The 22,331-nt window shown below is 47.1% G+C and overlaps 1 protein-coding gene across 1 annotated transcript in view; it reads left to right on the plus strand.

Moving 5' to 3' along the window:
- Nucleotides 1-22,331, plus strand: part of YJU2B (YJU2 splicing factor homolog B) — a 146,948-nt gene that overhangs the window by 10,352 nt on the left and 114,265 nt on the right. The window contains exons 2-4 of the mRNA XM_069634849.1: nucleotides 17,698-17,742; nucleotides 19,246-19,299; nucleotides 20,187-20,269. Of these exons, the coding sequence (XP_069490950.1) occupies nucleotides 17,740-17,742; nucleotides 19,246-19,299; nucleotides 20,187-20,269 (140 nt within the window). The 5' untranslated portion in view covers nucleotides 17,698-17,739. The remainder of the gene's footprint in view (nucleotides 1-17,697; nucleotides 17,743-19,245; nucleotides 19,300-20,186; nucleotides 20,270-22,331) is intronic.

The raw sequence follows: 22,331 nt of genomic DNA on the forward strand, positions 1-22,331 counted from the left end.
CGTCCTTTTATTTTCGTCGACGTGACTTTCTGGAATCACCATTAGGGCCGAATGCAAAGTGGCCATTGAGCAGCTGCCACTCCATGCCTGGGGAAGGTGCAAGTAAGCCTGATTCCCGCATACCCAGTATGTGTCCATTAGTGCTGCTGTTCCTTTTTTCATGTCTGGGATGGTGAGAGTTTTGTTACAGTTTTTATTCGTTCCCATTGCCACTTTTCCTTCTCCCTTGAAACATAGTTCGTTTTGTATTTCACTTTGTAGCTTGAAGGGTTTCTCCATCGCTGTTACCCATGTTAGTTTAGAGATGTGTTCTTTCCATATTGGTAAGCACGTTTTTTCCATCCACCGCAGCTTGTCTGGTTGGACACCTCTCAGTGCTTCCGCTTTGCACAGTACTTCTTCATCTTTCCATTTGTTTTCGGAAAACAGCGTCCCTTGTATTGCAAAGAAAGGTTCTTTAAGACAGACCACTCCAGATGCTTTTGAATAGCACGTTTTGTTGTCCTGTATCATTTTGAAAGAGACATCGTGTGCTTGGAAGGTGTTCTTTATTCTACACAGTGTGAGATGAAGGAGACATTGGGCATCCACAATGGGCAATTCTCTTGGCAACAACACTTTGGGTGTACCTGATGCATGGGGGATGAGCGAACAGACATAGCAGCTTTCATTGGTTGTCTGTTTAGCTGTTGTACTCATATCTGCATACCATTTATTTGCTTGGTGGGGGTGTCGTGGGTCTTCCATCTTGTCTAATCCTAACCCATAATACTCATCATACCCCCTCCTGCTTGTCTCTCTTCTTCGCCTACTTCTCTCCCCCCTCCTATACCTTTTAGTTTCGATAGGTGAAATAATAGGCCCCCCTCTTTCATTCACACCCCCTTTTTCCAATTCCTCATATAGGAGCTTGTGTTCTGTCATCGTAATTACTTTTCCATTTTCCTCAATAAACAACAAATCGCTGTTTTGTATCGGGGCGGGAAGGGTAGTGGGGCTGTTATATATTTCAGGTAGGGGCATTGTGTCATTTTCCATATCTTTATATCTTGATTGTGACGGGGCAGCAGTGGGTGGTGCAGTGTAGTAACCCCATACAAGGCGTGATCCATCCCAGACCAAAAAATCACCTTCTTTAATATTCATACTTGTAATTGAATTCGTGCCAGGGGCAAGGGTGGTGTTACTCCCCCCTCCCCCCTCGTTCATCTCGGTAGAGATGAACGCTATGACCCAATATGTCACCAGGCAAAATATTGAGATGAAGAACACAATAACACACATTGATAAACCACATTCGTATGAATATGTTAATCTATCTACTAACATTTCTCTAAATCTAACAAATCTATTAGTTGCAGGCTGCCCATTCGATGCCATAGTAAATCCTGTTTGAAACATAAAAGTGCATTAAGTACAAGCATGTAAACATTTATAACGTTGCGACATTTTTTCGACAAAGTATGGGAGTGGGTGAGGGAGGGGGTGTGTCCACAGACAAGGTAACTTTACAATCATTACTATCCGTACATTATTTCATATATAAAGAGGAAAGTCGAGAGAAAAAAAAAAACTTCTCCAAAACCAAAAAAAAACCCACAAAAACCTTCAAAAGTTGTAAAAATTATATATATATATATATATATATATATATATATATATATATATATATATATATATATATATATATATACATATTTATTTCAGTACACTTGTCGTGCGCCAGTCGCGTTCAAGGTTCATCACTTAATGCACACAAAATTCCCATCATTCATTCTGCACAACTTCATTGTCCGCAGTTGCCTGTGCCTCGTCCTGTACCTCACCTTCCACGGCGCTATAGGCTCTGCGTACGTCTGTCAAATGTACCCAGTATCGTAGGCCCTTCACCTTTACTGCTGTGGGTGTGCAAAACACTACCTCATAAGGGCCATGGAAACGTGGCGCATTCCACCTTCGCACAAAACTTCTGACATATATGAGGTCACCAGGCATTAGTTGTAATGGTTTTTCAGGCAGTGTCTCTGTTTCTGTTGTGTTCCCCTCCTCTCTTGTAGAGGGGGGGGCTAGTTGCTTCGCAATTACGCGCGCTGCCCGTGTCAGTTTTTTCAAATACTCTGTGAACTCCTCTCCCAATATCGCTGCACTTCTGTGTGCATCAGAACGTTCACGGAGAGGCGAATGCACTGTGTGCATTCTCCTTCCCGTGACGATCTCATGCGGGGACAAATGGTGGTCCTTACTTGGCTGATTTCGTAACTCAAACAGGGCCAAAGGCAGGCAGTACATCCAGGTCTTTTTAAGGGAAAAACACAGTTTTGACAATCTGCTTTTTAACAGACCGTTCATCTTTTCCACTACGCCATTACTTTGAGGATGATAAATCGAACATAATTTGTGCTTTATTCCCAGTAGCGTAGTCACTTCCTTGAATAGTTCATTAACAAAATGCGTGCCGTTGTCTGAGCGAATAACTTCGCAAATCCCCCAGCGCGGGAATACTTCCCGCACTAGGAACTTCGCGGCGCCCTTCGCATCAGGGCGCGCACAGGGGCCTGCCTCCACCCACCTCGAAAATGGACATACAACCACAATCATGTAGCGAGCCCCGTTACATCTTTCTCCCATGTCTACATAATCAATGTGGAGCTCTCTGAATGGGCCATTTGGTTTTGGTATCGTTCCTCTTAGTGTGCGCAATGTCATACCTGAGTTGTAAATCTGACATGTCGTGCATTCTAAAGCCAGCCTTGTGATGTGTTCATGGAGGCAAGGTGCAAACCAATCTTCTTGTATGTCCGCCATTATGTGTTGCTTTGCGTTATGTGCGGGAAAGTGTAGTTGTTGAAATGCTATTTCTAACAATGTAACTGGCATTACCACTTTTCCTGAACTATTTTGTCGCCACAATAAATCAGTCGGCGATTTGCTGCATCCCCTCTTAGTCCACAGCAATTTTTCTTCTGCACTAGCTCCCTCTTGCAGCTCTATTATTTCCTGTGTGGGCATCATGTTGTATCCTGTGGGGACCTCTTGGCTTGCTGTGTGGTGCAACATGTACTCTCCTACTACACCTTTCTGTAAATACGAAGCTTCTTTGGCAGCGGCGTCTGCTGCCGCGTTCCCCAAAGATATAAAATCTGTATTTGTGGTGTGGGCTTGGCATTTTACGATGGCCACTGCCGTGGGGTCTTGCAGGGCCTCAATCAGTTCTTTCAATAATTCTGCATGCTGAACCGGTGTTCCATCTGCTCGTCGAAACCCTCTCCGCCCCCACCGTGCCAACCCGCCGTGTACTGTTGTTGTCATGTATGCTGAGTCGGTATATATTGTTACTGCGCACCCCTTGGCGGCATGCAATGCTTCTATCAGCGCTATTAGTTCTGCTGCTTGGGCTGAATAGTGTGATGGGAGGCGGTGTTGCACTAGTGTCTCGTATTCATCTTCCTCTAATCGTACAACTGCCATACCCACATGTTTCTCTCCTGTCTCCATGTCTATTGATGCTGACCCGTCCACGAAATACACCTCTCCCTCGTTCAGGGCATTCTCAAAAATCACTTGATCCTGACCTTCGTCACCTGTGTACGTAGCGCAGTTGTGGTTCTGCATGTCCTCTGCGGTGCACGCCTCTGTGATGAATGTGGCCGGGTTCACTGTTTTACATCTTACTATGTGGATGTTTGCGCTAGACAGTATTATTTCATATGCGGTGGCGCGTTGTGTCGTCAATGTGCTCTTTGATCGCTCTAATATTGCAAAGAGTGAGTGTTCCACAAACAGTGTCACAGGACAGCCCATCACTATCGTGGCACTTTTCTCGATCGCGAACGCGGCTGCAGCTAGGGATTGCTCGCACGCGAAATGACCTTGCATTACTGCGTCTAGGGTGCCACTATAGTAAGCCAGTGGTTTGTGCCCTAACGATGTCTTTTGTGTCAGTACTGCTGTCATCAGTGTTCCTTTGCAGTGTGAAAATAAGAAGAAATCGCGCCCATAATCTGGATTTGCCAGTACTGGAGCGCTTGATATCAGCTCTTTTAGTGAGTTAAATGCTGTGTTCATCTCTTCTGTCCATTCTATGTGTTTGTTTTCCTGCTGTGCCTCTTTTAGTGCCTGTAACAAGGGCCTTGTGTATGCTGCATAATCCAATATCCATGCTCGGCAATAGTTGCACATACCCAGAAATTTCTGCATCTCTTTTACTGTTTTGGGCTCCCCAACTGCTCTAATCGCCTGTGCCCTGTCTGGTATGATCCGCTTGCCATCCTTTGATATCAGCTGTCCCAAGTATAGGACCTCTGTCAGACAGTATTGTAACTTCCCCTTGTCCACCTTGTACCCTTTATTGGCCAATAATGTCAGGAGTGTTATTGAGTCCTTTCTACACTCTTCCTCAGTTTGTGCACAAATCAATAAATCATCAACGTACTGAATCACTGTGCTTTCTACAGACAAATTCCCCAGATCTTCATGTAGCACCCTGTTGAAGATGCTTGGGCTCTCGCAATATCCTTGTGGTAGTCTGCAGTGTTCGAACCTCCTCCCCCCTAGTGTAAACGCTGTTAAGTACCTGCTCTCTTCTGCTAAGGGAATCGAGAAAAATGCATTTTTTAAGTCAATAACTGTGAAGTGGGATGCCGTTTTCGGAATGTTGCACAGTATTGTCGCCGGGTTCGGGACTAAAGGGAACTCCTTCTGAATCACATCATTGAGTGGGCGTAAATCTTGTATCATCCTCCATGAACCTCCCTTCGCCTTTTTAATCGGGTAAATGCATGTGTTGCATGGGGAGTTTGAGGGCACTATTATTCCTTGTGCTAGCAGTGCATCTAGTGTCTCTCTGATCCCTTCTTCTGCTTCGCGTGACAATGGATATTGTTTTACCCGGGGTAGAATTGCTCCCGGTTTCAGTTTTATTACCACAGGCTGAACCCCATGTAATAACCCCACATCATGGGGGCCATTTGTCCATATGTTAGTGGGTACTAACCTCATGTCGTCATCAAAAAATGCATGTGGTGCTCCTACTACTGCCATTAATTCAACTTTAGTTTTTCTGGCTGTAACTACAATGTCGCACGGCATTGCTAGTTCCATCACTATTTCGCCATCTGTCTCAGTGTCAGAAAATAGCTCCTCGTCCGAGAGCTCCCTCAGTGGGATATTTGCGTTTGTACACAGTACTGTCCGCCACTCACATCCTTCCATGTCAACGCCAATCACACATATTCTGTTTGCTGACACGTGTACTGCGTGTAAATCCAACGATAGCACTGACCCGGGAGCAGCGTCGGGGCTTGCTATGGGGCGGAAGAGGAATTCGGCTGGAATCCTCCAATCCATCCTTTTTAGTTCTGGTACTATGAGAGCCAATGTTCTCATGCCCTCAACAAACATCTCCTCGTTTCTTGGTAACCCTCTGATCTCTTGCATGATTGTGTGGCCGTGTATTACTGCTAATATGCGGAGGGGGCATATGCCTGGCGTCGAACATACGATACCGCTCCCTGTGAATGATATTGTCATATTTAGTTTGCTTAAGAGATCTCTCCCCAGCAAATTAATGGGAGAGTGTTCATAGTACAGTAAGGGTGCTTTCACTGTTTTACCCCCCACTGTCACATCCAATGCCTCCGTGTAAGGAACTTCAATTACAGCCCCAGAGAACCCCTGCGTCTCTAACGTTCTATTAGATAACGGGAACCGGCCCTCTCTAATGCATGATTTCTCCGCTCCCGAATCCACCATGAATATGAACTGCTTGTCTCCTATCTGCGCTCCTATCAATGGTTCCTCTGATGCATTGTGGGTCGTAGATAGTACTGGACACGCAAGTGCTCTCTGTGGGCTGTCCTATGCGGGGTGTCTCATTGCCCCCCCTTGATCAAAAATGTTCCCCGAAACTACTGACACCCCGCTGTAAGGTGCGGGAGCAGGCGCTCCGTTAGCTACTGTGGCGAAAGTGTTACCTGGCGTGTATTGCATATTGTCATTATTCTGTGGGTGGTTTTGTGTTCTGTACTGATGTCCGTGTAGTTGTGCGTTACTTCTTTGTCCTACATTTTCTGGTTGTTGGTATTGTCCCATGGGGAGGCCGTAGGGGCTTCCTGGGTGGGGGTGACCGTACTGTTCTGTCTCCTGGAACCCGTTGTTTTGTCTGCTCCTGCACTCTCTTGAGTAGTGCCCCCATCTCCCACAATTCCAGCAGCTCCCCTGTGGACCTCTGGGACCCTGCCACCCATTTCCTCCCATTCCTCCATACCCTTGTCCTCCTCTTCGGCCCCTGTACCCACCTCTTCCCCCTCTTGGGGCCCACTCTTGCCACGTTGGACCTCCGTTCTGCTCCTGCTCAGTCCACTGTCGTTGTCCTTGTCCTGCCCAATTTGCTGCTATTCTTCCTTGTATTGCTATTTGCCCCTCCTCTCCTTCGTCTCCCTCCCTCATGAGTGGGAGCCCTGCTACCGCTGCTGCAACCTTCACTAGCTTTGATTGTACCAACTTTGCCTCGTCTGCCAACCTTTTCTGTGCTACTTCCCTCTCTCTCTCTTTGATCCTTTTGCAATGGTGCACTATTATACTTTGGATCTCTGGCCACCCCTTTGCCTCAACGCCCGCTATTTTATCGAGTGCCTTCTGCACCTCTTTTGGGAGCCCTCTCTTAATGATAAAATAAAATAGAGATGTGGATTGGTGCCAGGGCGTGCCCGTTTCCGCTCTCCACATCTCCTGCACCCGGAGAATGTAATCCATAGCATCCTCCCCGTCATTCATTGTACATTGCATTACTGACTGTAAATCAGGGGTATCTGGGAATGTCTCCCGCAGTGCGTCCCACACCCTTGCTCGTACTGTATTAAAGGAAGCCCCATCATGGCGATCACAGTCCAACGTCACGGCCGGGAAACCAGCCTTAGCCCATACTCTGTCCGCTTGATCTCCTACTGCGGTTACTAGTAGGCTTTTCACATCGCCTACTGCCAACGGTATGCCGGCAGTATGTTTCTCAAATGCATATATCCACTTGCTCGCCCCTCCTGACAGCTGGGGCAATAATTTCATTAAATTAGCCTTATCCATCTGAGCCCATGGTATATAGTTTGGTCCCCCCCCCCCCTCTGTGTATCAATGGAAGTTGTAACTTCCCTTTTGCGGTTGCACCCTCCCTTTCCTTAGTCGCTGCTGACTCTAATGACGCCATCTTCCCCACCCTATTTCTTAGTCGTCCCATCCATTCGTCGTCTATAGTCCCTAGCGAACATGCACCGTCCACCTCCTCGCTTTCCCCTCCTACTGCCATACTTAACCTATCACTCTCATCCAACCCTCCTCTGACATCACATAACAAGTCCTCTCTGATCCCTCTCTCTCGTGATACATCACCAATGCTCCCTTCTACTGCTCCTACCTCTATTATTTGTGTCGGCTCTTTCTCAATTCTGAACAGTATTTCCCCCTTTTTCCATCCTTCCTCAATTTGTCTACTTTCGCTCGACGCTCTAGACGTGCGTCCTGATTGTGTAGGGGCGCACGCTGTGCGCTCACATATGTCTTTTATTCTTGAGAGTTCATCCCTTGCCACAGTAAGCCTCGACTCTAAGTCACTCGTTAGCTTCTCTATATCCACCCTCTGTGTGCTTCCCTGGGCGCGCTCTCTGGTGCTTTCGTATGGCGGGGGGGCTGTTGGTCTTTGTGGTGTACCAGTTGTGGGGGGAGGCACATAAGTAGGGTCGCTATATCCTGCTGCGGGGGCTGGTTTAGGTAATATCGGGTACAAACTAATCACCTCCGCAGGTTGTTCTGCACTTAGCTGTTCCTTTTCCTCTCTTGGAATCATCAGTGGATTATCTGTGGTGGAAGGTAGATCAATATTTGGTGCCGGAGCTTTGGGTGGGGGTACTTCCTCAAACAATCTCCAGAGGTCTAATATCTCCTTCCTATTTTGCCATTGTTTCCCCTTATACTTGAGGCTGATGCATGCTCGTACCATATCAAGAACGCTTTTGTCAAAAGACCCTCCCTCGGGCCAAATCTGGGGCAGACCCTCCCCTTTCAATTCTGTTACCCATTGATCGTGATATTTATTTATTCGTTCAGCGTATCCCGGTAAGCTCTTACAAATATGTGACAAGGGAGTTTCGGCCCCCATCCTCTAAATCACTAACACAGCCGTATCCACCTTCTTTACTTTTAGTTAGGTGTAGATATGTGTATGTATACCTTTATGGCACAGACAAGAGCGGACGTCTCAAAGATTATCACCCAATTTTATTCACTGCGCAAATCCTTTCTCACTCACCATAGCTCATCTCCTTCCCATTCCCATACACTCTCATGTGATTTCACTTGCAACTGATCAAGTACTAGTTATGGTCAACACTCTCTGGCGCCACCTCGCGGTCAACCGGTCGTCTCCAACACTCACACGGTGCGCGCACCCTTCACAATGCTTTTCCACTCACACCTCGTCTTTTTTTTTTTTTTTTTTCCTCCCTTTCCTCCCTGGCCAGCTGTCCCTGTTTTTCTGCTAAGGTTACTATGTTCACGTCTGTACGTGCCACTACTTAATCCCCACTCCTGCAAATGTGCTCCCTATTTTGTAGTTCTTCTACAAGTATATTTACCTTATACCCTTTTCGCTTTCTCCCCCTGCCCCGTGGAATGGAAAAAAAGAAATAGAGAGAGTAGCAATCACTAAAAAATATTCCCGGTGTCTCCCTTTGCCAGACACCAATAACTTATTTCTTACTTCTTCATATATTCCCAGTACTAGTTTAGATAGCACTATGCGGCGCCGCCTTCCACCCCCTTTCGGAGCTAGGTTTCCGTCACTTCTACCACTTCACTTATTTCTTACTCCTAATGGCCATATGCAAAGAAAAGATAAAGAAAATTTCAAGACCCGTCTTTAGTAGACCCCCGTTATTCTTCTCCTCTACCTGTCCCCGTTCTCCTGTTATAATTTCCCCTCCCTTCCCCTTTACGATCGCTCGCACTCAGTACTCACGTGCCCGTCTTGAACCGATAGTCTCCGAAACTGGGTCCGTCCAGGCAGTGTCACCGGTAACTCAACGGTCAGCCCCTGGCTCCGGCGAGCGGCACTCAAAGGGGATTTTTTTCCAATCGGGATCCCGTACCCTTTCTCATTGAGTGCGCACTTCTTATTGTGCCGGTCGCCGTTGGCGGGCAGCCTCCCGGAGCCGGCTCACCGTGCGTATCCCTTCTCGACCGGAGATTCTCGTGCCACAAGGGGGTCGTTAAAAAGGAGTTAGGAAAAATAATTTGGAGATATCACGTCGGGGTCACCACTGAAAGGAAGCGCCCCCAATTTCAGCACGATCCTCCCCGCAATGAGAGACAATAAGGGACTCTCCCGTAGTGGGAATAAGACCAAGACAGAGTGCGGGTGAGCGTAAGTGGGAGTTTATCCAAAGAATAGGGCATGCAAAGAACTCTGCAACCTCCGAGAGCGCTCTGTCTGACAATAGCAAAGACAGGCGTATTTCTAATACAAAAAACGTCATCAGAACCTACACACTATAGGGGGCACAAGTTAATTGGGATTGGGTGGCGTCGACTAACTATAGGTGTTGCTGCAGCGTGGTTGGTCTTGGCGTGAGGACGTCACTGGTCAGCCTCGTGGGTTGGGTTGGGCCTGGCAGGCCAGCTTGAGGTCATCCGAGCGGTGTTGGTATGCTGGGGCAGCCTGTGACACAGATGAATACCTTTCCTGACTCGTCTGCCCTAGGCCATGCACACTGCAGTTATTCAAGAAACGACATCTAAGTTCATCAATAAATCGCTCAGCAGTTTGTCTTATAAAATAAACGCAACACATGAGGAATGCACCTCGTGAGAGGTCCGGTGGTTGTCGGTTGGGGTGAGATTTTACCTGTGTCCTATTGACCGGTATTTCAGGTCGAGGGGCTGGGCTCTGGGGCCTGAGCCGAATGATACATGTCTGTCTGCCGCGTTAGAAGTTATTATATAAATGGGTCTCTGTGTCTTGTCCCAGTGATGGGGGTCGTCTTTGCACGGGGTCATGATTCTTGGGGTGGTCTAGGGGGGGGGGTTGTGGAATTTACGAGAGGGTGCTGGTAGATCAGTGGATTCAAACGTGGGTTTATTACCGTGCTGTAAATAACACAGGTGGCGGGCTGTGGCCTTGGGTGCGGTACCGGGGCCTCTGACTCTCTGAAGCGGCTCCAGCTTGGTTGGGGGAGGTGAGGGAGCGCGGCACAGGCCTTAGCTTCTTTATCTGGCAGGCTTGGTAGGGTGGGAGGGAGTATGGCCTTGCATATATTCACAAAGGTTTTTTCCTCGTGCGTTGCTAACTTTTGAATGCAGAACTTTTATAATGTTCCGCCTTATTTTGATGTTATTTAAACACACATATATATTTCAATTTCGTTACACATTTCTTTAATACAGTCGGTCCGAGTACCTTTTCATTACCTAACATTATATTTACTACATGGTGTGATTATTTTATGTACATTAGACGTTACACGAGGTAGTTCTAGGTTATGACCTACAGAAATTGATGCTCGCTGCTTTAGGTGATTAAGAAAACATATATGAGTTCAGGTTTCTACATAAAATTGTAAGAACACTTATACAGATAAAGGCTATACATTTGGTCGACATCTTTCTCTGTGGTTATAGCAGCACTAGTCCAGACCTGGGGTGGTATCATGTAACGTTACATCTTTATGGTTTATTCACAGTTTACAGGATCTGTTTAAACAGAGGTAGTTCGTTAATACCAATACTTGAATTATTTTCTACTTTCTTCAGATAGTGATGCTTCAGCTTTTTTTCCCGTCACCCCGGCCTCGCGGACCAGGTCATGCGGGGTGCAATATTACATTGTGAACGATAAAATGTTACAGTGTTAGCATCTCGGGTTAGCTCATACCCGACTTTCTCATGGGAACGCGCTCGCAGCGGATCTACCAGGGTTACTGCGGCGGCAGAGATGCATGAAAGGCCCTCCAAAGGTGGGGGCCTCGTTACAGTGTGCTGAACTCACGCCATGTTTGCTAAACAAGATGGCTTCTAGGCCTAACTGAATTTTGGTATATGCAGGGAACGGATACGTGTGGGCAATGTCGTCGGCGGGTGACCCCTCCTCCACCTGGGCCCGGGTGGCATGAGGGGACGGCCACCGAGTCATGGTCCTCACCTGGGGAGAAGGCTGTAGGTGAGGGGGGCCTCGCGGCCAGTCCTCCCCTACACATGCCAGGCGAGTATACATGATGTTATTTATGTTTGATATTTTCCAATTAGACCTAGTGGTTCCATCCAAGAAGGGACTTGATGCATCGGGAGATTATGGTGCACCCTGGGTGATCTCTTAATCAGGAGAAATGTTACTGTACCAAATCACCACCATAGTGGTCTACAAGCAGGGATTTTGGTGGAAGTTTGTGTATTGTGCTCCCGGGATATCCAGACTTTTGTCTTTGGAGGAGAGAAATGGGGAAGAAGGGGAAGGAAGGTAAGAGCATACAGGGATTCAAACAGAGAGGGAGGTTAAAGGTAGAAAGATCATGTTTTGATACCTTGGGTACATGCCAGCCCAGCCAAAGTGATATTAGATCAGGATTATAGAAATTAGGAGTGTAAATTCTGAGGCATCTGAAGAAGAACGAAATGTTTGTGTGTGATCGGTTTCAGAGAGATGCATGGATATTCTAAAAAGTAGCGTGTGACTCGAGATGTGATAAAGCGTGGCGTATCGGCTATTATTGCTCCCATGCAGGTTTAATTTCACCCTTAAAGCAAAGCCCAGAATCGTAAGTCTCGGATTGCCCAGTCGAGAATAGACTGTGTGAAATGCGGATGGAGATAAACGGGCTAAGTGGAGAGAGCTCAGCCAGATCTCTTGCTTCCATATGTGTGAAATGTTCCAGCAGGTGTAAAAAGTTGCAAGCTGCTAGCCGGGGATAAAAAGTCACTTGCCCACTCAGTTCTTCATATACCCACACCACAGCACTCCATATCTTACTCACCAAGAGTCAATTATGATTAGCCAATAGCTATTGGCGAGTGTAATGTTTGCTTTCAATTTGCTTCTAATACAAAGTTAAGCATCTTGACAAAGGGGCCTGAGGCGTTAAGAACTCTTCCCTGGCAGGTGTGCCAGACTCTGTTATAGCCCATTGATAGATCCTTAATGCACTTAGAAACAAAACCCGCAATTTTCTAAGCATGCATGCTGCTATGGGGGTTGTCCTACCAGGGAGATCAGGGCGCGGACACTACTCCTTAATCTTATTGCAGGCAAGGGGATGCAACTTTTTCCTTAGATGAGCGTTTGTGATTTCTGCCACCAACTGGAGAGGAGCCCACTACCTAGAGTTTTGATGTGGCAGGGACTTGGGGGGAACCCTGGAAATCGGAGAAGCCCTCCTCAGGGTCCGCTTTGTCATTGTAACAGCGACACAATGCCTAAGGACTGATGCACTCTTTATAAATGCTAATAAATAAATAGTCTGTATCACCATACGTGGAGTCTAGCCAATGTAGTCAGGGGCCCGCTATTTAGTTCATAATAAAAACCATGTACTCAAAAAAATTGAGCACAAACCTGGGCAAAAAGCAACACTGTCTATTACAGCTGGGTGAGCACAAATCAAACGGAGCAGTGGATTAGCTCTGATCGAGAAACTGACATCTGAATGGCCTACAATGAATGGTTTTATAACATGAAATCCAATAGTCGGAAGTTAGGAGAAACACTTGCAAGTTGGAGGATACATTTTTTGTGCTTTTCAGGGATTTGATTGGTTTGCAAGTTCCTCTTTGATAGTTACTTTAATTAGTGAGAACGTTATTGATGCAAACAGTTCAGTGTTTTCCCATCACCTCACCTCCCCTCGTGGTGCCATGTTTTATTCACAACCCACCCCGGAACATTTTCTTATTAATGAAACAACATTTGTGCTGACTGCTGGAACTTTAATACACTGCCATTAGTCGGCACCATTGAGAACGGGACACAAGACACCCTGCAGCTGGTAGGAAAGGGGACGTTCACACATTATCCCTTCGCGAGCCTTGTGGTAGATACTTTGAGGGCTGGCTACCTCGTCAGAGCTCAGGAACTTGCTGCCTGATTGGTCCTCCCAGGAACACCACTCCATCCAGTGTTCCCTTCCCACAGCTGCCTGCATATGGGCATCAGTGGTCATGTGGTCTGAGCCTCCCTCCCTGCTGCCATGCAGGGCAGCTTGTTTGGCTGACTGTCCTGCAGTTACATCACCCAGTTCCGGTTTAGTTAATTCCCATATGACGAGTAAATCAAGCCTCCCCATCCCTCCACTTTGCACATCCCTATCGTTGTGGTCACGAGTTTCAAATGATATGTTTCCAGACATGGCCCAGCTGGAGGGATTTCCCACTACATGTATTTGTGATTATGCTGTTTTTATCCCCCCCCTCACTCCCCTTTCTGCTTATCACAGAGCGGTGTCTTGGACCAAGTTTACATCCCATGTATCGTTAAACCTACCATTCCCGGTGAAGTCCTTTTATACAGTGTGTCCGTGGCTGGGAGTTTCTCTGTTACACCCTGTGTGGCCACCCCCACCGTGCTTCTTCTTTTACTCACGCAGTTGGTAGGTGGGCGACCTATCCAGCGCTGAATCAGCACCTTTAACACACCAACCTCCTCCTCATCAACCAAACTTTTGAGCACTTCTAACCTGACATAACACAATATAATGCAACATATTGTGAGAAGCTAGTATAACAAAACCAGTATTACTGTCAAAAAAGGAGGATAATAAATAAAAAAGGGGCCCTCTCCCTTATGACCGAAAAAATCCCTTTGGGTAAATAATTGTAAATGGGAAGGGAACATTAAAAAAACAACAAACGTGCAACTGAGTTAAGTGTGGGTGCAGAGAGGGAAGATGTGGAAGTCCAACAGGGGTGTGTATTGGCATGGGTACAGTCATGTCTGTGGGGCAATCTCTAATCTTCCTTAAATGTTTTGTCATAAGTAGGGGAGGAATCGGATTGTTCACTGTATCCCTGCTGGAGTCATTGGAGTAACTTTGCTGAAAATGTTGGTGGGGGACATGACATCTGAAGAAAAGGTGCCCCAGCCAAATGAATGGGGACAACATGGTGTGCCATGAAAGTTTGGGGGGACAAACACCCCTGCCCCCCCTCTAACATTATGCCCATGGCTGGAGGTGAGATCCTAGATTGCCCAGAGGGCATTGAAGCGCTTTGAAAGTACCTTCAGGCCTCCCGATGTGCACTCGCCATTGCGAGAAAGAAATGGCGTGCCGTCTGTTTATGGAGAACAGACTTGGCAAGTGACTTTTTATGCCTGGCTAGTGTAGCTGGAAATTCATATCTGTCTTTCACTAGCCAGATCATAGAATGGTAGTCTTCAAATGTGTAATAGACCACCCACCATGGGGCGCGGGGCTCCGGCAAGAAGGACTGAGGCAGCCTAAGCCACTGCAGTGTCTCTGGAACACCTAGCGTTTTGCCAGTGTACTTCGGGGAGTGGGGGAGGGCAGGTGGCGGAGAATGGCCATTTAAAAGGTAAAGATGAACATCTGGGATTTGCATAGGAACACGTTGTATGTACCCTTTGACCTTTATCCGTGCAAGTGCATCAAAAAACAGTCTGCCCACATCAACACATATGCCAAATGTGGTACTTGCAAGGACGTGTGTTGTCAAAAATAATGTTGAATAAAGGGTTTTTTTTTTTTTGCCTTGGATTTTCAATAGAACCCGAGCGTGCTGAGCTGTGGAATGGTTCACAGGTTGTATACTAATTGACCTTTTCACAATTGATCTCGGGAGAATTTACCTAATTTAGAAGGTCAATTAGGAAATATATGTGGGGGAAACCCCCCACCCAATCCAGAACCCCCTGCAACCCTCCACCCAATCTCCTCTTATATTATTTATAATCCAAAACCAACCCAATACATATATAAAATAACAAGAATAATATAAAGGTCAATTGTGCAGAAGGTCAATTAGGACCACTATAATTAGGTCAATTGTGCAAAAGGTCAATTGTAAAAGGTCAATTTGGGTAATACCGGTTCACCGACCTTTTTACTGTAAGTCAAATTACAGGCCTCATTAAGGGTGTCCCTCTGTAATCTCCTTCCAGAGATGCCAAAATTCTCCTGTTTTCCCCCAACCAGTAACTGGCCTAGTAAAATGTGTGCGCCCCAGACGAGGGCATCAGCGAGAGCTGTGGCACGTTCCCCAGCGCTAACCAGGCACTGCGGCAACGCGAGCCCTGGCAAGTTCCCTCACGCTAACCACGCATGTTTTTCAGTGGCCATACCTGCTCCCTGGCACCTAGAGCTTAGGTGGCCATGTTGCGTTAGCAACTCTCAATGAGTTGAACCACTAAATGGGACAGATGTGGCCGTGTAAACCCAGGAACCCTGAGACTCTGGCGAGCCTTTAAAAAAGGTTATCCTCGTTAGGAAGCAATCTGCATCCTATGTTTGTACAGGAAAGTTCCTCTCCTTCTAATGCCCCGATGATTTGGTGGCGTTCAGGAGTGTAAATTGAGGTTTTGTACGATCGGACCGGAATAAATAAATAAATAGGTCAGACCGTACTAAATGACCGCAAAATGCTACCACCAAAGGTTCGAACACCAAAAGTTCGAACCTTTGGTGGTAGCATTGCAGGTAAGTAACAAAAAGAAAGACTGCAGTGGTGTCTGCAGTGGTGTCCCCCGCAACACCTCACTCACTATACTGTGTGGCATAGTGAGCGGGGTGTTGCGGGGCACACCCCTGCAGCCCCGTACTATATAAGTGTGTTTGCATGAGAAAGGTGCAAACTTTTGGTAGTTTGCACCTTTCTCATGCGAACATTCCGGGCGCGGCAAAATCAGCTGCAGTCGGTTAACTTAGAATCGTAAATGGAAGGTATTTTCACCTGCAAAGGCTCTATCTATAGCTTGTCCTTTGGCAGCCAAAAATAAAAACTCCAGAGCCCCGCAGTGCACTACACTGCTCTTCTAGATCTGCAATCAGAATCTGTACTACGCCTCCCACAGTGCACTCTGCTGGCCTAATGGAAGCGCTGGAACCGAATCTGCATTTGCCATAGTCCACTGGAAGAGAAGGCATATGCTAATTTCCGCTCTACACAGTGCCTTAAGTGGCACTACAAAATGAGCCGGGGCTCATCAAGGGGCGTGGCCTAACGGCAGGGGATCCCCTGCTGGCTTATTAGGCCACCCCCTTTGACAGCCGTGGCTTAGTGGGCTACAGGCACGCCCGCCCGGTAGCCTTTTGTAGAGATCAGCACCATCTTCCCCAGTCGGGGGTATCTTCTATACGCTTGCCTGGCAGGGGACAGCCCTCGCCTTTTCAGCCTTAATGGTGGCGCTGACCCTCGCCAGCTGGGGAGGGGCAGCGTCACCATTAAGCCTGAAAGGGTGAGGCCACTACAAAACGGGGGTCCGTTCCTAAACACTGAAATGCCCACGAATGTGAGAGCGCTCCAGAATTTAGAAAGCAAGGCCTCTGCTTCCAGCGACCTTGCGCTTCTCTCCATAAAGGTGGTGCCGGGCCACAGGCATCTCTTGCTTGAAGGGATGCCTCGCAGGTGCGGCGCCACCATTGGGGATGAAAGGCATTTTTTTCTAAAGCCTGAAGCTCTCGCACAAGAGCGAGTGCTTCAGGCTTTAGAAAAAAAATCCTTGCCATGTAGTGGCCGGCCCACTTGAAGCCCTCGCTCTACAACCCTGCAATCCATGATGCTGGTATCCTCAAAGAGTTGATCTTGATTCCCAGCTGTCCACTCCCCCTTCCCCCCCCAATTCCTTTGCAGGTTGGGAATTTCTGCCCTCATTTCCAGCAGTTGATATGCCACGCTATTAATTTTCTCGCCATTCTTCCACCTCGTGTTTCGCCCACGATTATACTGCCTCTCGTATATATTTACTCTGAAGTGGCCAGTTCACTCTTATCCGCCACCCCCCCCTCCCCCCAGATATTGTGGTGATGTATAGAAAATGCGTGTGTTTCTCGATATATGATGAGGTCTATGTGTGTTAACGCATGAGTCTGCACAGGGCCTATATTGACGTACCCCCAGACCCATTTGTGCAGTGAGATAATATCCCGGCGGGACAGATTCAGTCCGGTTAATTAGTCTTAATGGAGCTTCAGCGTGCAGTGAGACATGGACCTCATTCCAAGTTTGTGTGTATCCTGGTGGAAAATCTGCCAGGATACCAGCAGATATTACAGGTGGCGAAACTACTGGTAAATCCCCATTCCATGTCCCATAGGACTCCATGCAGGGATTTGCCAATATTTTATACCGGCTGTGTTATGCCGCTGGGGCCTGAGTTACTACTCTGCCTGTCTGGTAAAGTGCCAGTATATGTAAATACCAGCACTTTTTTTTACTTGACTGCAAGGGTCATAATGAGGCCCATTGTTCTTGATTGAGGCACTAGCCGGCTGCAAATAGGCAGCTACGCCATTACCTGCATACACACAGCAGTTCCTGGCCCTATCATGTGGCACGAGAGAGGGGGCTCTTACTAAAGCCACCTATTGGCTTTGCCAGTGCATGTTGCACTTCTTCTGCCTCTGTCCCTCCACTTACCTCTCGTCCAGGTGTTGTCTTCCTTTTATATTGTTTACCATCCGTTCATCTTGATCATGTTTTCTTTTACAGGCCGGCCATCTTGCAGCACCTTGGCAATAAAAGACATTAAACATGGTAAGCTTTTAGACCCCTTCCCTACTAGTATTTATTTATTTATTTGATGCTGCTTGATTAGATGTATAACATGCACGTCTTGCCTCTTTTGAGGAATGTCTTGGATCTCATTCAACCTGGCAAATCTACATATTGCAACCTTGTTTCGTTGAGAGTCAGCAGTTTATCTGAGCTCCGCATACATTAATATTAAACATTAAAAGTTCATATTTCATGGCAATGCGTAACCCCCCTGTTATTGTGTTAAATCTAAATGAAAAAAGCAGTTCCATGAAATTAGGGAAACGTTCGCCCTTCGCAAGAAAATAGCTCATGAGAGAAATCAGGCGGGATGTTTCAAGAAGGAGAGTAGGAAGCTTTGCCCTTCCTTTCTGGGAATTCTGAATCTCTGGGATGGAGCAGTTCCTGGCCACGGTGGCTTGGTCCGGCTAGAGCTGCATGGTGCCTTCTCCATGCCCCAAACCTCTTTACTTCACGGCAGAATCGTCTTCCTCATATATTGAGTTGCTTTTCCCCCTTCACTGACGTGGACGCTGCTCTTCCTTATGTGCCTTGAAGTCCTGCTCTTTAGTGTTCGGGGTATTTTGTGTGGGTTATATTATATACTATACCACCACAGTTACTGGCCTATTTCTGCAATTCTATCGCAAGCATGAACCCTCTAATTATTTATGAGTTTGTTCCGGGTCTAAAGTAATTGTGAATGTCGGCCATTTCGTTGAAAATCTCTCTCTGTACTTTGGGTATGTGCACAGTTCAGGCCATTGAAACGTTTGCATGGCTCGTAGCCCTGGCAGGCCAGAGCTACTCAAAGTTAAAACGAAGGCAGAATGGGGGGCCCTGTAACCTAAACCCAAGGAGTCTGGTTATTCATTTGTACTCCTGTTTACCGCCTAAGGATTTTAACTGTCTGCTTCTTTTCAGCCCGCGAGATAACGTGCACATTGTTTGCCCTTTATTAGGATCGCAGATTGTGATGTACACATTGAAGAGTCACGTATTGTGTGTTGACGATATAACATGCATTTATAGAGTGCAACGGTCACCCCCAGAGGGGTATCTTGGCGCTATTGACGCATGTGTGTTAACCAACTCGCTGCTACTCATTTTATCGACTTCACAGAGATCAACTGCTGGAGGTACTTGTCGGGATTCCAGTATGTGACCACGAGGTCCAGCTCTGATGCATGTAGTGGGTGCATTTCTCCACCGAGCCACAGACTCGTTGCATACCTAAAAGCGTCCTTGCTATGCGGGACACTGCTTGGGTCACTGAATAGCAGTGCCTTTCAGTGTTATTCCCATATCCGCCAGCAAACAGCAGCGTTTCCCCATTTGGCCAGATCCACTCTGAAGCTTAGCATTGCCCCTAAGCCTCTGAACGGGAAGGTGAGACTTCTGTAAGGTTTGGGCAATAGATTAGGGCTGCAATCCTGCATTTTCCTGTAGTGACATCTGTCTCTCTCGCAGCTAATCAATAACTGTTGATTTCTTTATTCCTAGGGTGAAAGAAAGGGGGTGAATAAATATTATCCCCCAGATTTCGATCCAGCAAAGGTAAGTGACCGGACCACTGGTTTCATTTTTATTAAGACATTTTTACTCATTTTAGAAAGTAAACTGCGGCATGGAAGACAAGCATATCCCTGCAGAGAGAGTTATGTAACATACTGAATCTTTGGGATGTCGTTTAGTTTATTCATTGATAACCTGTTCCCTTTCTTGCTCTTCGATTTATTCAAACATGTGTGGGACGTGTTTTCCCCTTTCCTTTGCACATTTGCCGTATCAAATATTGATGTTTAGAGTAAGTCACTCGGCCATTCCTGGTTAGTCTGTGGACCCTGGGTATTTCATGCCCAGATTATTTTGGCCTAACATTCCCACTCTAAACACTCCTACCTTTTGTGCATAGTGTTGATGTGTGTACTACTGGTTTCTGGACTTGACATGAGTAGCAACCAGGGTGCCCAAGAAGAACCCCACTATCTATCGAGTCCTCTTGTGCAGAATTGTGTTCAAAGGCATCGTTTCGGGTGGGGGTAAGTGGTCAAGTATACAAATGCTGATATGTGTAGTGTTTAATTACTTCATAGTTTAGACTGCAACGTATATGTTGCATGTCGTGGAAGGGCGCCTCCTCAGCAGCATGTTGTGACCAGTCCACCTGGTGCCAGCAGTGTATAGAGCAAGTTGTTCAATTAGCTATTGCAAGGGGTTAAATGCCACTTGCTAGCAGCATGGTTTGAAGGAGACCTCTTAGCTGCAAGGTCTGGAAGAGAACCTAGCTGCTTTGCGTTGTGGGTGTGCTCCTGGTGGCTTTTTTGTAAATGGGGTTTTGGTGGTGTTGCGAATGGGGTCCCTGGTGGTGGCTGCGGGATTTGGATTTCTGTAGTGGCTGCTCTCTGTAGCAAAGCTCAGTCATTTGGTTTTCTCCTCCGCAGCATGGATCGCTCAACAAATACAGGAACAGCCACCCTCTGCGAGAGCGAGCACGCAAGCTCTCTCAAGGCATTCTCGTCATCAGGTAAACCTGCAATATTCAGCATATAGAGCTGCCATCCGTGTTTGGTCTTTTTCAAAACTTGCAGCCTAATCTTATGTTTTTCAAAGCGCTACTAGAATGTGCTATATTTAAGAGTATGCATTGCCCGTTTACTCCTGGAATTGGCAGGTTTGGCTGTGCAGTCCCTTCATTAGGCGCCCCGTGAGATTATGGACGCGAGCGTGCAGCTTTTCACTCTAGACATTGAAGACACGCCCCTGAACGCTCACACCAGAGAGAATACAACCCGCTAGGGAAGAAAGTCCCAAGTCGACGCGCAGATGAGAGCAACAGCGAAGAACTCTGCTGCCAAGAACGTTCTGCTAAAAAAGGTTACAAACAGAGGCTTAAGAGGAGATGCCTCATCAACGTAGTACCATACAGTAAGAACCTGCATGGCTGGTTGGTGTGCTCCTATTCAGGGTCAGCCTGCTCCATAAGGGATGCCAGGTCATTAGTTACAGCCCAGTCCATCCGTCTTCCATCATGTGGGTGCTGTAGGGATCATCTTCTCATTGACGAAGGTGAAAGAACAAATTAACTACACTCCTAACACAATGTTACTTCATCATTATACTGTGCACCTGGCCGTCTTAAAGACTGGCACAAAGGAGGTTCTGGGGCACTATGACCTCCATACACCCATTTCACTCGCTCCCCTTTGCGCCATATGGCTCAAGGTCTCCACCCTCGTTTTGAACTATAATTCATCCCTCCCAGCACCTCTCAATACAAATCACATGAATGTAGCTCACAGATGTGCTATATCTGTTCTCTTTGAACAGTCAAGACTTGCTACTTTAGGGGTGATGGTCAAGGGTCTCCTGGTGCCATGGAATTCAGGGATCTTGGGGCTTAGTCAGTTATATGGGCTATAAGTCGTGGTCGTCTGGGGGTAGGTCAGGTTGGACTTTGGCTAGTGCGAGATAACATGCACACCAGGAGCCGGTCTGTGATCGTGTCCTTGTAGGGCCCATTCCTTTCGGATAGAAACACTTCTTTGCAACACTGTTAGAACAATAAATTAACTTTATGGTCTTTGGGGGTGTGGGTTGTCCTCATGGCATGGCTGGAAGTTTCCCTCGTCCCGCAATTGGGGCCTAGTGCATGAAATGCCCCATTCGCCACACAGGCCTTGTCTCCTAACTATGACTATTAACATCTATGCAAAAATGCACAAACATCTACGCAAAATGGCATTCTTGTTTGTCCCCTAGGCTATGCTATGTGGGTTGATTATATTGGGGTGGGGTCATACCACTGTCCCCCCTGGCCCATCATAGTGCTTCGAATGCAGCTCGCCTTACTCTAAAGCTTTTAGGTGGTTGGGACAGGGTTGCCCCTTCCCAACAACATCGAAAGCCTTTTAGTAAACCCCACCCCCCCGAACCCAACAGCATTTGTCATAATTTGCACATTCTACCTCCCTACCTTCTTGAGGTGAAGTGGTTCTGGCATTTTGTGCCTGAGCAAGGCAATGCTTGCTCCGTTGTATTTGCCAGTCTTCCGCAGAGCTCTGGTATTAGGCTTTGCAACCCATTTGTTTTGAGTTAGTCCATCTTGTCCCAGCGTGTTATGGCAGTGAAGATGCTCAGGGAAAAGCAAATATCTTCATGTAGTTTTATTGGATATGGTAAAAAAAATGTGTGGATAGTGGGCCTTCAGGAGCTGTCTGGATCCTTCTCTTCCCCGTGCTCCAACCGCCAGTTTCCAGACGCATGACCTCTCCTAGCATTCCACCTAGAGGAACCATACCTGATGCAGATGACATGACGGATAACCGGTTCCCATGTAACACATCTCCCCTCATTCCCCAAAAGATTAACTCGAGCAACTCAATCCCCTCCCCTTATGCGCGTCTTCCCAGCCAGCCATCCCTATTTCCATACTTTACCATATTTTACCATCTTCGGTGCCCACTACATCCTCAAATTCTTGCACCACCCTTTGCGGCCCTCAAAACCTACTTGCCCCCTTTAAGTTCCACCGCTCGCAAAGCTCTTGACACAAACGCCACTACCCTATCTACCCAGTTTAGCTTTTT

Source organism: Ambystoma mexicanum, chromosome 13 (genome assembly GCF_040938575.1).
Source record: "Ambystoma mexicanum isolate Mex_15411 chromosome 13, UKY_AmexF1_1, whole genome shotgun sequence".
NCBI classification, from domain to species: Eukaryota; Metazoa; Chordata; class Amphibia; order Caudata; family Ambystomatidae; genus Ambystoma; species Ambystoma mexicanum.